Source organism: Pezoporus occidentalis, unplaced genomic scaffold (genome assembly GCF_034315485.1).
Source record: "Pezoporus occidentalis ecotype Australia unplaced genomic scaffold, CSIRO_AGI_Poc_V1 ctg50, whole genome shotgun sequence".
Lineage (NCBI taxonomy): Eukaryota > Metazoa > Chordata > Aves > Psittaciformes > Psittacidae > Pezoporus > Pezoporus occidentalis.
Window position 1 is genome coordinate 1,113,955 of NW_026915836.1, and position 17,286 is coordinate 1,131,240.

Genomic DNA, 17,286 nt, shown 5'->3' on the forward strand with positions numbered 1-17,286 from the left:
AAGTCAGTTTTCGAAGTCAGAAGTATATCCTATTGGATTCTACAAATTCCTTTCAGTAGACACGACTGGATGCGCCGCATATTACAATTTGAAAACATATTCACATTTCATCAGCCTTTGCATATCTCTTTTTAAAACTCAATTGCTTGAAGAATGGTGCCAGACCTCCCTAAATACAGCCAAAGGCATGATCTTTTCAGCATAATGCTACAACAGCTGGAAATACGGGATAAGAATTATCCACTTGCTAATTTCATCTAATGTAATAAACATTCATTTAAATTGCTCTCTTAATACAAGGAGACATGTGAGGTACATTTCAGCATGCAGCTGCCTATAGAGGAAAAAAAAGAGACAAGACTTCTGTAAGAATATGTATCCATGCAGACCTTTCATTGACACACCACCAACAGAATTCATTCTTCACCCCGTCAGGAATGTTGACCTTCACTGTCAGGATCTTCAGATTTTCCCCTCGGTTAATGGCCAGAATCTGAGTGCAAACATAAATGGCAGAGACAGATGACACACAAAATATCCAAAAGATAAACTTATCAACATTTGTGTACACACTTGCTTGACATTCTGTAGCAAATCATGATGGTGGTACAGTAAATCAGTTCACAAAGTACTAGCATGTGCAGATAACAGGCACATTTTAAACACAGATTAAATCATGCTGTGGCATAACAAATCATACATTTCTGAGATCTTGAGTCTGCAACCTCAAGATCCAGTTTCTCTTAAATGCAGTTATAATACAAGTCAGCATGAATTCAGTTGGTAGAATAATCTTGTATAATAACCCAGATTAAAAAAAAATAAAAAAAATCAAGGAATTAATTGAAAAGTTATTCCAATCAGACTGGACATCAGAAAAGGAAAAAGTCCTATGCTTCAGGCTTAAGATTTCTTCCCAAAATCTATCCAAATTTAAAATTAATTATGAATCAGAACTCGTGAAATGGAAGTGATCAGCTTAAATTGAAAGAGGATAAACTTAGTGTTATCCATGCCTAGTTCATAAATAGCAGAAAATATTGTAGGTACTCTTTATATTAACACTTCAGCCTTAAAACATATGCACATATTTCTGGCAGAGCCTTGCGTACACAGCCACATATTGACGATCTAAAGCTAAATCTGGCTGCACATGTCCTATCTGCATATGGAGTTTTATTTTACATAGAAGTCTCTGGCTCCTCATTTAAAACCAGATCACAATACGAGTGGTGGATCCTGGATTACTGCTGGGTATCTACTGGGCTAGTGTCACTATGAAAACATTGAATGTCCACCTGAAGAAAACTCACTGGCCATGGGATTTTAGAAACAGAATAACAGCTAGAAGCAGCTACAAATAAAAGCCACATGTTTTTAGATTTCATTTTCCTTTTTAAAGTATTTTAAAATACAAAAAATATATTAAAAAACAAAACAAAACTGCTAGAAGTTGACATTCCTGTATTACTACACGTTGCTCTACGTAGCAGGCCCTGAGCACTGTCACAACAGAGCATTCTGTGTCAATCATAAACTTTAATTCAATCACTAGCTAACTCAGACATGTCACATATGTTAAATACAATGGCTTAAAATGACTCCAGGACATAGTACCAATTTATATTCCTCAGCTTTACTGTTCCTGTGACATACCAGGCCTGACATATCATTGAACAACAAAGCTAATAATAAAGATTGCATGTGAAATATTATAGCATCTGGTACCTTGACTGCCAAAGCAAATGTTTTCATGTAGAGATTAGAAAGACATATTTTAGCAAATCAAATGCTTTCATGTTTATTCTGATTTTATTAAAAGAAAAAGTTAAATGTCAAGCTAAAATGAAACCAAAATGATGCTCATGACAGAGAGCGTATCTGATAGAATTATAATGTCATCATTAAGCATGCTATTAGCGGGATCAATATTTGCATCACAGTTTGTTTCCTGGCACTCCATCTGCAGAATGTGTCAGTCACCTGAACTTAAAGCAGCTGTACTGCACTCACCAAATAATTTCCATTTTTACTCTTAAACAAACTGCCTACCCTGGTCTAAGTGACGTGCATTCAGAGAAAAATTATCACCCAAGAAAGGCTCAGTTAAGGAAGTAATTAGTCAATTTGTCCTTCATAAAGGTCATTTTGTTTCCTTTTATTTTTAAGTAACAGGTTAAAATCTGGCTATTCCAGACACAAAGCAATCTTCCAGTTCTGGAAAACGACTGCTTTCATGCAAGACTGAAAGGGACCCAGAAGAAGAGTTAATCAAACCAAAACACATTATTCAGAGAAAGCAAGAACAATACTTTGACCTAGTCACAAGATTCACCAAACCTTATTCCATTTATCAGAAAAACACAACATACTTCATATTCTGTGCCGCTCTCTTCTGTGTTGCAGATTTACTTACATTCACTGAGTAAGTTTTGTGTATCTTGCCAAGGACCTTAATTTCCAATTCCTTTTTAAGGATAAGATTGGAAATAGAGCACTTGCCTCAAACATGACACTTTATTCATGAATTCTTTTCCTCCCACCAATTCACTCATCTCCAAATAGAGGAAAGCAACCCCAAGGCATACACAAACACAGAGCTGTTTAAAATTAGTCAAAAATTCAAATAAACTCTTGAAACATATTTTCCTTAGTTATGACAGCGTTGGTATAGCTACCCAACTACACCCTAAGATGCTTCAGTCAGGTTCTCCTTGCTGCCAAAGGAAGGAACTGTAGCTGAACCTCCCAACAGCAAAACATTCCAGATGTTAACGTAATACTTGCCCCTTTGCAATGAGATGATTTAAAGCCGACTTGTACTTTTGCCTCTAGCAATGACAACATTTAGCTGTGTGTCATCATGAAAAGAGCCGAGAAGGTCTTCAAAACAGTGAATTTTGCAAGAGTTAAACACAGCTATTTAACCCACAGTTCAGGTGAATTAGTAAATTTTATAAATCCCTCAGTTCTGGGCTTATCATCCTCATACCATCATCACAGGAAACCTATGTACACCCAATAATAGATGCGTATCTCAGTATTTACCACTCAGTGCAGGAAAAACTAAACAGTCTTTGACAGCTAAAGTGTTCATTCAACAGTAAAGCACCCAAACAAAAAATCCATACAGTACAACACTTAATCTCCTGATGAATCTCAATCTTTGTGATATGTCACCACAGTAGTCTTAAACTGCTCTACTGACTTTTCCAGACCATCTAGAAGCAAGTTTTCACCAAATAATTCCCAACATAAATACAGTAAATGTTCATACTTATTACAAAGAGAACTGCAGGTACCTCTTCAAACATCTACAGAAGGCTTTTCTAAGTGAAAGTCACTTGTAGTTCAGTCTTTCACCTAACTCCATCCATAGTGGGGAAGAGGAGGTGGGTTTAAAATCAGTGCATACATGCTGCGAGATTTTTTTGTGATAAATTCATTTCAAAACATGCAAGGAAATCCTTTATTAATTCCAAACATCACACTGTTTCCAAATAGCAAGTAGAGAGAAAATGAGAACATATCATAGATATAAAAGGAAAAGCATTCTGCCATAGGATAAGGCAGCCTGCTAGTGGAAGAGGACATTTCTGGCTGGCAGCAGTTAAGATGGTCTTTTTTTAGTGTGTTTTGGGGTTTTTTTGACTGTTTGAGTTTTGCTTTTTGTTTGTTTGGGTGTGTTTGTTTTCTTTTTTTTTTTGTTATTGCTTGGATATTTGAGGTTTTGTTTGTTTCTTTGTGGTTTTCGTTTGTTTGGGTTTGGGCTGTTTGTTTCTTTGGTTTGTTTTAAGCTCAGTAATTGTGACAAAACCAAGAAACATTTGACTTGGTAATCAGCTGTGAATCTGCACAAAGGTCTTGACAGTTGCACTGATCACAACAGCTTCAGCCTTTGAACAGGAGTAACCCAGCTGTCAGTTTATTATCGAGTAAGTTTGCTTCCTCCTTCATTTCTTTTCCAAATCATACAGGTCTAGGCTTGGGGTTTAGGGTAATCAAAGATGCTTCACTGAAGGGAATACTGATGACTTGCAAAACAAAGCCATTTTTGGAGTAGTGCATGGGATGTTCTCCTGAGCTGCTTTTGCAGATCACATTCCATTTAATCTTTCTGGATCCTTCCCTGTTACTTCTCACCAGTTTCACTTGACAGGTTTAATGTCAAATGACTCAGAGCACTCTCAGTGCTGCAGCAAACATCCAAAGGAAACAATGAATAAGTTTATCCAGGTTTTCTCCAAATACTTACACTCCAACCAACCAGCTTCCACTACTATGCCACTACTACACAAGTCTCACCCCTACATACCCCACATTTATCCTTCTCCTGGTAAGATTTGCTATACACTTGTTAGCCAGGGAAGGGAGGGAGGGCTTGACATGTGCTGCAAATAAATCACACCAGTATTGAAACCGCCGATACATAAATCATTATAAACATATGTTTAATGAGAATTAATTAGATAATGGGTACACTGAATAAGCAGTCCTTTGTTCAGTTTCTTCAAACTGAGATTAACAGGTTAGCCCTGCATTTCAGGGATTATAAAGTCTCTGTTACCTTTGATAACCAAAAAGCAAAACCAACCATCTTTACTACTACCTTCAAGAAACAAAAATCAAAAGCAAAGACACCTTTGCTATAGATAAAATTCAAAGAAAAAAAAACAAAGTGTAATTGTACCTGATGATGCTGAATGCTCTTTATGTTACAAGAAAACTCATGGTACAGTTGGAATTTATCAATATCTTTTTCATTTACACTTTTGGATGACACTTTTGCCAAGGCTGACTGGATACAAATGTACCTTTGCTGACATCTGAATAAAAGAAACAAATGTTAATAAGGTATTTCAGCACAAAACTGGTAACAAGTCATCAGTGCTTGTATTAAGTAAAGAAACAAAGCTTGGAGTCTACCCAATTACAAGTTATGTTAACTCTAATTACCTGCACAACTGTATTGCATATCTTAATGCCGAGACTGATGTAACATAGACTGACAGGAACATAACAAGAGAAGACATTCAAGCAGAACACAGCCCCTCCTAAAGGGAACAGATACTCAAAAGCCATCATCTGCACTTCTGTTTGATCACTTATTGGTTCAACTTCACACAACAGATTTTGGGAAGTTGCAGAAGAGTTAAAGTAGTTATGTATTTCAGATGAATGCAACATCTCTCTTGAACCTACCCAACCTCAGAACTAAGTTCTTGCTTTGAGCACCTAACCATAAGAGTTATCATTATTTTTAGGAGTAAAAGGGATCCAGAACAGATAACTTCCTGACTGCATCTCATGATTATTATACATAAACACACTTTAGATCAACAGGACACACGTGTAGAGCACTGCATATCTGATTAAGGAGCTTCTAGTGGTCAAAAGAATCAAAGTGATAGTCTAGTGGTAACAGCACATCCTTTACAAAGCAACCTCTTCATTGAAATTATCACACTGCTGTGCTCTAGCTTTTAAATGAAGTTGGCCATCACTCACAATAAACAGCAAACAAGGGTCAACTAAATAGAACTGAGCTGACTGAAACCAACACTGCATGCTCCTAAGGCAGTATCTTTGATAGTCCTATTCTCTGTCCCAGATGGTACACAGCAGAGGAAAAACCTAACAAGCAGCTATTACTTTTTCACACCAACGCCCCCAGACACAACAACCTTGAAGTCATGCAAAGTAAGAAAACTTAAATTCAGCCAACACAGTCAAAGGATCAGTAACTCCTCCTTTAAAAGGGTGTATTTGTTTGCCTTATTGACTACCAATGCCAAAATCAACCACCACTGCCCACTAATTACACTGACTGGCACCAAGCAATAAATACTGGAGCAATAGCTTAAGCTGATGAACCTCTGAAAAGTTAACAGATTGAAGGAGGAACAAGGAGAGAAAGCTTTCTCTTACAGAATGCTAACTGCAAGGAAGATTGGCTCTATATGGAGCAGAGCCAAAGGGCATCTTTCAGTGTTTGGAGTCACAGCATTCATGCCATGCTCACAGCAGATCTCTCATCCACAGATAGCCAGAAGGGCAGAAAGGCTAATGGATGTATCTGTATGTGTATCTGCAGCACAAGTGAAGGAAAGGTAAATCAATCTCACAGCAACACTGTGCTCTCATCAGTAAGAAAAGTTTAATCTGCAGGCCAAGAGACCGAATCTTACCATATAACTTTGAAATGAAAAGTCAAACTTACAATTTCCTGATGAAATCCAGTGTATCTTTATCTTTAGCAAAGATGTCAGCTAAAATATGCTGGACGCCGGCCTCTACTTCCTGGATAGTTGAGAGTCCTTAGGAAAAAAAACAAAGTTAATAATATCAATAATAAAAACTAATATAAAAAAAAAATCACAACACAACTGCACAAGCACCAAGAAAAATATATACAAACTGAAAGAAAACTGATGCAAGATACCAGACTGATTTGCAGAGGTTTCCATGAAGAACCCCAATTAATTAGAATTTTCTTGGTAATTAAGCTTCCTTTCCAAAACATCTGAAAACATATTTTTAATGACTCTAAAGTGACCAATGCCATATCGTAAGTCAAAATGACGTTAAAATGAGAGAAAAATAACATTTTTTTTTACTTTGATGCTAATAGATCTTGACATTTCTGATGCAAATTATTTACAATAGTTATATTCGATATTCAAGTATAATTTGGAGGGGAATGTAATAAAATTGCAGCAGAAATCTACGTGTTCTGCTACTGCTACGGAAACTGCCTAAAACCTTTGCGGGCAATCCTGTTTTTCCTCTGTGTAATAGTTTTAAGTTTCCAGTGGTTTGTAGCAGGAGTTTGCCCAGTGATACTTCTCAGATCAGGGTACCCTCCATTCTCTCCTATGAAACACTGTTTAAACAGTGAAATTACAAAATATCTCCATAGATAAAGCATTCCAGAGACCTGTTAGCAGAACCATTAAGCTTTCCAACACAGAGAACAATCCCCCACTTCAAAAGACAGGAAAGGATGGCACAGTGGTCTCTTTAGCACAGTTGGCCAAACTGGACCAGAACCAGAAGGTAATGAAATAGAGCTCACTTCTTTTATTTTAAATCAATATACCTAACCCTGTTTCTAGCAACTGACAATAAAAAATGCTCCAGAGCAAAAAGCAAGAATCCTGCAGTTGGCAGATGCAACAAGAACTGTCTCCTTCAACACACGTTACTTTCCACTCTGCTGTCTGATGGGTTACCAGTATCTGGACAGAGCTTTATGAACGTCATTTTAAAAAAGCATACCTCTAAAAGCTACTATCTGTATTGAATCCAGAACCCTGCTTCTGACCAGACTATAGAGTTACACACTCTAAAGAGAAAAATAAATAAACCTTGCCCTTTTTTAAGAGGGGGAAGCTAAACAAAACTGCCAGAAAGAAAAATAAAAATGTGAGAATGTGTTATTAAATGCCTGAACTGCTCAGAAGCTGTGGAATTTGGATCCTTATACCCATGAGTTAGCATTTCTTATGGTGAAAGTAATGGCATGGCAGAATACAAAGGTAAGGGAATTATAAGACATGTATTATACTGAATATGAATTGAGACACTCAAGTACTAGAAGTGTACATGGCAACATTATTATAATTCTAGCAGAGAATATGAATGAGAGGAAAGGCCAAAACCAGTCAGGATTAAAGAAATAATCAAAAGGTTCCCCTTCCACAAGCACCACTCACATGGGCATTTTACTGTGTCTAGTGCAGAAACTGCACTTGCTTGCATACTTAGAGAAATGTTTGACCATGCATACAATTAAAAGGAAGATCAAAGTGCCTCCTTAACTTTCAAATACCTGGCTTTGAAACATGAACTGCTGCTTCGATTTCAGTTTATTTTTAGTATATGTTTCAAAACACTCAGAATTTGAGAGCTGAATATTAGGATTTGGTGAAAACTTCTGTATGGCGAATGGCTCATTCCTTTAAAAAGCTTCTCTCTGATGTTAAGCTTGTCTACAGAGGTTGTCAAACTGGCTCCCAGGTTGATAAAAGTGACCCACTTCATTGATGTAATTTCTGATGCGCCTTTCAAATGCAAACCATTATATAAAACTAAGCAACTTTTAGCACAAAACTGAAGAGAGGTGTACTGATTTTCAAGAACTGTAATGCTCATGCTGCAACAAATAGCACTTCCTTCTGAATGCAACCCTAAATAATTAATTTGAACTTTCACCAGGAAGATTTTCTTTTGGCTCTTTAGACTCTGCCGTAATAGTCAGCTATGTGGTTGCAACATACTTTTGTATGAAGTAATGCTATATGCTAAAATGCAGTAATTCACAGTATTTGGTAACTGATTTTCAACGCAAAGTTAGGATCATTTTATAAACAATATTCAACTAAAATCAAAGAACAACTGAAGTGGGAAGAGTCAGCTTCACCAAGGAGGTTTCATACCTTTAAGCTCAAAAGGGAAGTGTTGAAGCAGGGAAGAATAAAAGGACATGTCTACTTTAACACCATACAGAAGAAGGTTGCAGCAACCTTCATATTTTATTGTCCGAGATTGCCCCCTACAGATTCACCCGCAAAGAAACACAATTCTGCAGACTATGTGTGACTATCACACCACTAAAGCTCCTGCTCAAATTTCAGAAATTACAACTTCGCCAACCCCTATTGTCATTCAGCAACAAAAAAGCTCCCACTCACTCCCAATCACTAAGATAAGCTTCTATTCAGATGTGCTTTGATGGCTTACATTCACTTCAGTAGACTATGAGCATAAGCTCTTGTACAATCAGTACTGAATCTTTAGTAAACAATCCAAGTAAGAGCAGAACTATGGAGAGAGAAAGGTGTGCAGTGCAGTTCCCTCTCTCTTACCAATAAATACAGATGTCACTATAAAGGCTAGAGACTTATGTCTCTTGTATACCAGAACCATTACTATTTACAATACAAAAAGACAGTAAAAGTTGGACAGCTATGGCATTAGATGTAAACTCTTACTCTTAAAAGAACTGCTGAATTTAAAGCAGTTGCATAACTTCCAGCAACAATCGACGTAACTACCCTTCTAAAAAGTTTTCAGACATTTAGGACATCACTACTCACAGAAGTAGAGTGCTTACCTTTGGTATTGGGTTTAATGTAAGAAAAGAGATTGAGCTCCATAGGATTCTGCAGGATGGAGAGAGCAGCAGGTTCTAATCCTAGCTGCTTGGCCCTCTGGGCTTTGGTGCCTTTACTCCCAGTTTTATAAGGTGCAGACTTAAACAAAAAACACAGTTATTAAAAGATGAGGAAATAATTCAGTCATATGATGTACTTTGCATTATTTACTATTTAGTTGTGTTAGATTATATTTAAACTAAGGATGACCTGAAAAAGACTAGTGTACTGACCACATGGTCTAATTCTTCCGAAGTTCTGCAATTTAATAATGCTGTTAAAAGGCCTCCAGATAATTTCCCTTCTTTCTTCAACTTCTGTATCGTTGTATGTGTCTTCTTCGCAACAGCACTAAAATGAAAGAGATTGGTATTAACAGTCACATTTCATGATGGATTACAAAGACTATCAATTGAGACCCTGTTTATTACAATGCTGAAGCTCCCCAAAACCCCTGAAGATTGTATCTCATGCTAATGCTTACAAACCAAGCCTGATAATCCAAAAGCATTTCTAACTACTACTCTTTTTCTAGTTCAAAACTGTACTAAAATATCTTGTAGGAAAATCATCAAACAAGACTGAGAGTCATTCTTCCTGCTTTGGAAGGCTATGAGCCTGGAACCCAAATAAAAAGCCCCTAAATTAAATCCATGTTGATGATCACTTACAGCTATAATTTATATCAAGACATTTCTGCAGGATAAAGTACAGGGTGCCAGATTTTAAATTTAGACCTTCAATAGGGTACCTGTGAGCAACTGCAAGTAGCAAAGGTATTTTGTTATGATTTAAATTACTTGCTCAGACAAGAACTCTCTTGGGCCACCTTCCCTCTTTGGAAAGAACCTCTTGTTAGGGAATAGCAGGGCATACAAGGAAGAAGACACCATGTTGACAGAACAGCTTCCAAGTCAAGAACATACAGCTTTGCCATCTCAAGAATGTACAGCCACCCATCCACCACTGCAGCAGGCTTTGCTCATCATTTCTTTGCTGCAATGGTCCGGGATAGTTTAGCCTGCTCTCCTGGTATGCTACAATCTCAAGTAGTGCTCTTCAGTAGAGGCTTTGCAACTCCAAGCAGAGGACCCAAGGGATTCTTTGTGACTCTTTTTCTAAGGCTGCAGCTTATAACTAATCAGGCTATGTATCTCCAGAACCTATAAAACTACTCTTTCAGTAAGAGTTCTAGTAAACTGCAAAGAAATTAAAAACTCGAATTGCTCGAGTAATTCATAACGCTAGATTCCTTGTTACTTATAGTGAAAAAAAACAAACCCCAAAACCAGAAAAGCCACACAAAAATCCCAGACCAATACCAGACCATAATTACCTCATGTTTAAACTTCCTATACGAGTTACTTTACAACTGTAGTGTGGACAAAGTGCCAAAACAAGGGACACAGAAGCAGCAGCCAGTTGTTACTTCCCTGTATCAACTTCCTTACCGCAGCTCTTCCAAGGCTTGCTGCACTTCTCGCAAGGCATCGGCCTCCAGGTTATTGATGAGCTCTTTTCGATACCGAGCAATGAAAGGAATCGTGTTTTCTTCTTTAAAGAGGCGAATTAAGTTTGCACATACCCATGGTTCAACATTCGTTATTTCCGACAGGGCCTGTCAGAAAGAAAACAAAACAAAGCCCAACAAAACCTAACAAACATTTAAGAGAGATCACAGATTGCTTCAAACAGCCTCTCACTCCACACTCAAACCCAGTTCCAGAATCTTATGCTGGTCAGCAGGGACTACTGTCCTCCCTAAAGCATTCCTCCCATGCATCCAGCCACCACACCCAGTACTTCAGAAGGACACGCAGTAACCAATGTTTCCAGAAACTTGTAACTACAGAAAAAAAATACAGTAAGAAGTGTCTTTTGGAAACAGAAATGGGGGAAAAAGAAAGCAAAAAGAAAAATAATAATCAGAAGATAACAAACTGCACATGAGCACTCAGAAAACCTGGAACTTTTCCTTCTTTTAAAGGAACACCGACATACCTTATGGTTAAACAAAGCCAAACCCACAATGCCAAAGCTGATGCAAATCCCACTCAACGAATTGGAAACTGGCATAATTGGAAACTAGCATGATACTGCTAAAGGTTTCAAGATGAATGAGGCATCACAAACTTGCACCAAGTTACCAAAAATACAATGTGTCAATGCAGACTCCATGACAACCTATGTAAGTACCTCAGCTTAGTAACGTTTTAACTATCACGGTTGGTTTGTACTTCACTACAGTTATTCGTACGCACTGCTGAGACAAAGCCTTTCAAAAGTCTTATTCTGGAGCCTTAAAACGTAACAATTCCTGCACAATCACATTCACTGCTTTTAGAACAACAATACACAAAGATTAAATTCTCCATTTGCATTTCCATTCCTTAGAAGACTCAGGAACAAAATTATACGCCTTTCTTAAGCAGGCAGTACTAAGGATGATGAAGAGAATGTGCTCCATCTATTCCCATTCTGTTCACATTAAAATCTTCCATAACCCACCCAGCTTCCCAGAAAAGATCTATCCCAGAACTATCCTAAAGTTCTCTTCCCCTGAATGTCTTCAAAGTTAACATCCTACAAAAACATAGATGATGTCTCCCTTGATGTCACTGCTGTTTTGTGAATGCAATCTCCTCCTTGATGGTACTGTAAATGGATAAACACTCTCAAATGCTACAATCCACACTACCTAATCTTAACATGCTGAAACTGCACACACAGACATTCCAAATATTTCAGCACCCCTTCCTGCAGAAGTTTCAGTTAAGTATATAAAACCCACCACCTCATGTGCTGATACAGAAGAGAAGTGCAAACTGTTACAGGCAAGCTTAGTACTAAATACTGCCAAAGCCAGTATTAAAATAATATTAAAGTTTGAAGTTTTACCAGTTACCAACATTTATATTTACACATGTATTATGACAATTTAAGCAGATGTTAAGTGACTGCTTAGCAGAACAATGACCCTCTGACACTCCAACTAATGCCAAGAGGACTGAAATTGTGTGTAAAGAGTCTAAGCACTAACCATATAGGAAATGGTTGCATGGATGCCTCAGAAAAAGGAAAAGATCTCATACCTGCACAATATCCCAGTTCATTTCAAATTCTTCTTTTACTTTGTTGCCTCCTAGATTTTTAACTGGCTTTCCTTCAGGAGACGTAGCTGACTTGATCTTTTTAAAAGGTGGTTCATCAAATGCAAAATCCTCTTCAGATTTCTCATGTTTCACTTGAATTCCTGCTACAGGAACACTTGTTGAGGGTTTTTCATCACTCTCTAAACTCTGCACATTCTTCCCTTGGAATGAATTTATTTCCACTTTTTTAGGCACTTCTGGCTTTTGACGTAAAGTTTTTGGTTTAGTGTCTACATCTTCTTCCTTAGGTTTTAGAAGCTGCATTCCCTTATCTTTTGCAGGAGCATCCTGCAAAAAGGCATTGACACCATACTAAGCACTCACTGTTACATACTGGTTCAACATTTCAATTAAAACCTAGGAAGACCTGATACCAGACAACATTTTCCAAAGTGAGGTCTCTGTATGGCAGGGAAATTCCAAGCCAGAGATCTTGAATGCAGGAAAAGATACAAACATACGCAGCAGAATTTGATTCAAAAGATCAAATATAATTATCTTAGAAATACCTTAATTCGTCATTATCAGTGGCCAAAATTTTAAAGGAGGGCCCTTAGAGCTGGGACACTTAAATACATGAGAAAACCACACTTACCAAGCATACTGAATATTTGCCATAACAGTGGAATCAGATGAGCTGATCAGACTCAGGCAACCAAGTGAACCAGAGCTGGAAAAATCCTGCTCATGTTACTTGCCAACCACAGCAACTAAATGTCTCTTGCTTACAGACACTCACCATTTCCTCTTTTATTGCTGCCTTCTTGACCTTATTCCTGGCCACAGCTGTCCGTGGAGCAGCAACTTTTTTAGGTTTTGCCTCATTTTTCTTTGTCAACCGAGGTCTCTTGGCAATTTCGCTTTTTGGCTCCCACTCGTCCTCTTCGTCCTCTGATTCAGAGCTCCTGAAAAATAAATGAGTGAACAACACTGCTTATGAAAAGAAAGTAAAAAAAACAAACCGTAAGCAATCCAGTCTGAGTGTTTTCTGACATGAAAGGAAGCAAACAGGATAAATGAACCGAAAGGTAGGTAGACTCAAAAGATAGCTCTTTCATGCTGTTGCAGAGTTCAAGGCTGGAACAATTTAGCAAGCTTTCCTGAAGCTGGTCACTGGGATGTGTACACACTTAACTCTGTTTGGACAACTGGCAATAAGGTTTTCACTGTGAGCATGAAGCAGCATAGGTCATTTGTGGTTTACAATCCAAGCTTTGTGCATGAAAACTTTTTAAGCAACATCCCCAAAACTGATTGTTGCTCTCACACAATTGCTCATGCTTAGCATAAACCTTCTTAAAAAATCCTAAGGCCAAAAGTAATCTTACGAGCTAGGAAATGAAGGTAGATCATCATCTTCTGATGTAGAGGTTTTGGCTTCAGATTTCACCCTCCTTGGTAGAGATGACATCTGAAACAGAGGCAAGAAGAGAGAAATAGAACATTTGGCTGAAGTTGGATGCTTTTATTCAGCCCTTTAACTCACTGCCAAGCATGCCCCCATAATGTCTTCACCAATCACTAAAGTTTCCTCAAGAGCAAGTTTGGATCTCTTAGCATCCAAGAATTTAGGCCATGGCAGCACACATTCAACACTCTTTACAACTGAGCAAACGAAACAGTGCTACAGCCTCTCAAATTATTTTTCTCTTCAAATAGAGGTCATTATTTGGCTTGCAGGTAAAGCTATCCTAGCAAAAAAGAGTAGTGGTTCTCAGACATATCATTAGGTGTCACTTGTATACTGTGCCAGACTTTACTCCATTGACCCAAGCACAGTAAATAATATTGAGATCTAGTAAAGTGAGCTCGCGTATGGTTTTGATAGGAACAAGACTACAAGAAGACTGTCCATTCTAATCTAGAGTTTCACCTTTAAAGACTATCCACTGCTTGTATGCATAACAAAACCAATTATTTTGACTGAGCTGCTCATTAGCATATAGAAAGCATAAAAGACAATTACCAAAGGTAAAAAGAGAAGGCACAGACTTTCTCCTGACACAACATTCATACCTACAATAGCTGCATTTCAATTAACCAGTTACAGAACTACTGGCATTGGTTGGGCCCATGAATATCAATATTTGGTTATTTTAGTTTGAGAATTTTAGGTACCCTCAAAATTTTACCTGTCAGAAAATTAAAATTTAAACAAAAAATATTAAAGCATTTCTGTAACTATAAAAGTCATCAGCATGTTATCTAAATCTGGTAAAATTTCATCATTTGCCACATACTATTCTCCCAACTTTTTGCACCTAGACCTCTGATCCAGCCTTACCACTGTGATGTGAGCCTTAAAGTCTCATATTGGCACACATAAAGTGGATAAGCATTTTCAAAAAAGGGCCATTTAACTCAAGTGAGAAACACTCTTTAATTCAACTTCATTCTAGCCTCTGTAGCACTAGAAACCTAACTATTGCTACAAATGGCTCTCAGCCAGTTTTCCTTGTAAGGCAGTCCCAAAATTTAAGTGACAATTTTCAGCACCCCAGTGGAAGGAAGACTACTGAAGCCCACATCATACACTGCCATGTAGCAACTGTGATGGGCAGTAACAGGTCAGCATTGCTGTGCTGTTCCACTGACTGAAAGCCCATTATGTGACTGGTTAGAACACACATCTACCACAGGAAAAGAGAAATCTTCACAGAGCATGAAAAATACTACTCACCTTCCTAGCTTCCCAGCTGACTCTTCACTCTCAGTTCTGAGACAACTTCAACTTCACCCAGCCACTCTGCTTCTCCGTTTTCCTTTGCTCTTTATACCTGAATGGTCATTATCACAGTCCTGAATTAATTCATTATTGCCATTACCTCAGAGGCATGAAAATAAGGTTTCCATTTGATATTGTACTTTATCTGTTTCTCCATTCTGTGAATGGGAGAAACAAAAACATCATTCACGTTCCCAACATCAAGATTTCCAGAATTAGGTAATACCTAAGCCAGATGGATCTCCGATCCATTTTTTGCAGGCACTGGCACACTCTTCATACATTGGGTTCCACATCTGAAACTAGGCATCTAGCTTACAATATCATTAGCAGACATATTTCTTCAGCTAATCCAGCTAGGTGGGTATTCTTCAGTATTCCATTCACTCTTAACAAGCTTTTTTATGGCTATCCATTGAATCACATCAAGGAAGAAGAAAAAGCCAACAAACATGTTCTCTCACCCAAAGTCTTAATTCTCTATACTTCCCTGCACTCAGCATATCTCTGTGATAGCTTTGGGACTTACCCAAAAGCCCAGGTAAAAAGAAAGCCTCGTCTAGAAGGTCTTTTTTCTGCTAATATTTCCCTCTCACCTCAAGTGGCCAAGGGCAGGGTCTCAAAACATCTCAGAATTTGTATTGTTACATTAAGTAAGATTACAGCAAGAGTAAAGCTTATTCTATGAAGTTAATTGTACTTCCTGCCATCCAGCTCTGGTGACTGATTTAACTCTTCTTATCAGCATGAGAATAGGAAATGAACTCCCTGATTTAGGAAACCAGACATTTTCCACATTCTTCATGAACAGGTTAATATTTGGTCTACATCCTCCAGTCCAAGTCTACTTGTCTTCATACAATGCACTGAATTAAACAGAATCACCATATAGCAAATCTAGCAGTGGCATAGGAAAGCATGAAATAGCATAGAAAGTAGTATGTAATAAGGCTGAGTCTTTATGGGCTAATTCAGTGTTTGGGTGTTGTTTTTTCCTTTTGATTTCTTGGATTTTTCCACTTCAAAAAATCATCAGATCATCTTTTAAGTGTTTGTTGGAGTTCTTCAGAAAGCTGGAGAAGTATCAAACATCAAAGACGGTAAGATCAGCACAGAATCTGTCCTCTGTCCCATTCATCAATATTGTGTCAGTTATTACAAGCACATAGTGAGCTGAGACTGGCCTCAGATATACAAACTCCAACTTTAATTATATTATTAAACTACTAATTTTTCTTGGAAAAGTAGTAACTTTGTTCCTAAAGGCTTCTGTACCTGCACCTAAAGTTAATTTCAACTGAGGCAAGATGTGAATTTTAAACACAAAACTCATTTCAGAAGAACCCTCCACAAACAGATGAGGCATGGTCAGAAGCCAAACTGGAGTTCTACAGCTCAAAATAAAAGCCCAATACAAAAAGACATTTATGAGATGAATATCAAACATAGGGCATCACTGTGAGGTGGGGCCAAGTTATAACCACCTCCCCTTCTAATAATGTATACAATGAACTAACTGCACTTTGTATTTGTAGAGAAAGAATTTGACAGTTGCTACATGTACTCATTTTGTTTCTAAAGAATCACTGGGGGGGGTTTATTCTAATCCACAAGAATACTTCTGATTTTGTTCCAAATTGCCAGACAGTTGTCTGCTAAATTTTCCTCCTGAGCTGCCTGCACTAGAGTATGCTAACACCTACAGCTAATGACTAAGAGTAACAGTCCTCCTATGATTCACTGCAGAGGGGGTGGCAGGGAAGAGCATGGAAAAGCAAGGAGTCTAAATGCCAATGATGATGATGATGAATAACTATTACACATCTTTTGTAAAAAGCTTAGAGACAGTTCCTGAAGAGGCAGAAAAACTCAAGAAACGAGCAAATACAGTGATGATCCACATGGGGCATCTACAATGCTGGCTGCACTGACTTCATGGCAATGCAATCAAACAAGCACACTGACCTCTGATCTAGCCTTACCATTGTGCTCTGCTTCTACAGAGATATGGCTCCCGGTGTCTCCTGCCTCAAGTGTTTAGGGAGCTCGGAAGAGCTTTTATTCACCCTCCCACAGCATGCTGGGATCAAGATGGCATGAAGATGGCCACTTATTTCTGATTATATTTTCCAGATAAAGTGGCCTCAGTGGGAAAACTGCCTTTACCTCTTCCTTCTCTGTCACCTCCAGGTAATCAGACTCAAAGTGAGAGCTGGTTTCTACATTAAGGAAAGAAACTATGCTTGGCACAGCT

At 38.0% G+C, this 17,286-nt stretch overlaps 1 protein-coding gene across 3 annotated transcripts in view; it reads right to left on the reverse strand.

The window, feature by feature from the left end:
- SRBD1 (S1 RNA binding domain 1) overlaps positions 1 to 17,286 on the reverse strand; it is a 124,640-nt gene that overhangs the window by 104,085 nt on the left and 3,269 nt on the right. For all 3 annotated transcript variants that reach the window (XM_062637001.1, XM_062637002.1, XM_062637003.1), the window contains 10 exons: positions 14,988 to 15,084; positions 13,636 to 13,718; positions 13,047 to 13,212; positions 12,248 to 12,595; positions 10,607 to 10,773; positions 9,389 to 9,506; positions 9,116 to 9,254; positions 6,221 to 6,317; positions 4,691 to 4,826; positions 390 to 493 (listed from right to left, as the gene is read on the reverse strand). In XM_062637001.1, coding sequence (XP_062492985.1) covers positions 390 to 493; positions 4,691 to 4,826; positions 6,221 to 6,317; positions 9,116 to 9,254; positions 9,389 to 9,506; positions 10,607 to 10,773; positions 12,248 to 12,595; positions 13,047 to 13,212; positions 13,636 to 13,718 — 1,358 coding nt within the window. In that variant the 5' untranslated portion in view covers positions 14,988 to 15,084. The remainder of the gene's footprint in view (positions 1 to 389; positions 494 to 4,690; positions 4,827 to 6,220; positions 6,318 to 9,115; positions 9,255 to 9,388; positions 9,507 to 10,606; positions 10,774 to 12,247; positions 12,596 to 13,046; positions 13,213 to 13,635; positions 13,719 to 14,987; positions 15,085 to 17,286) is intronic.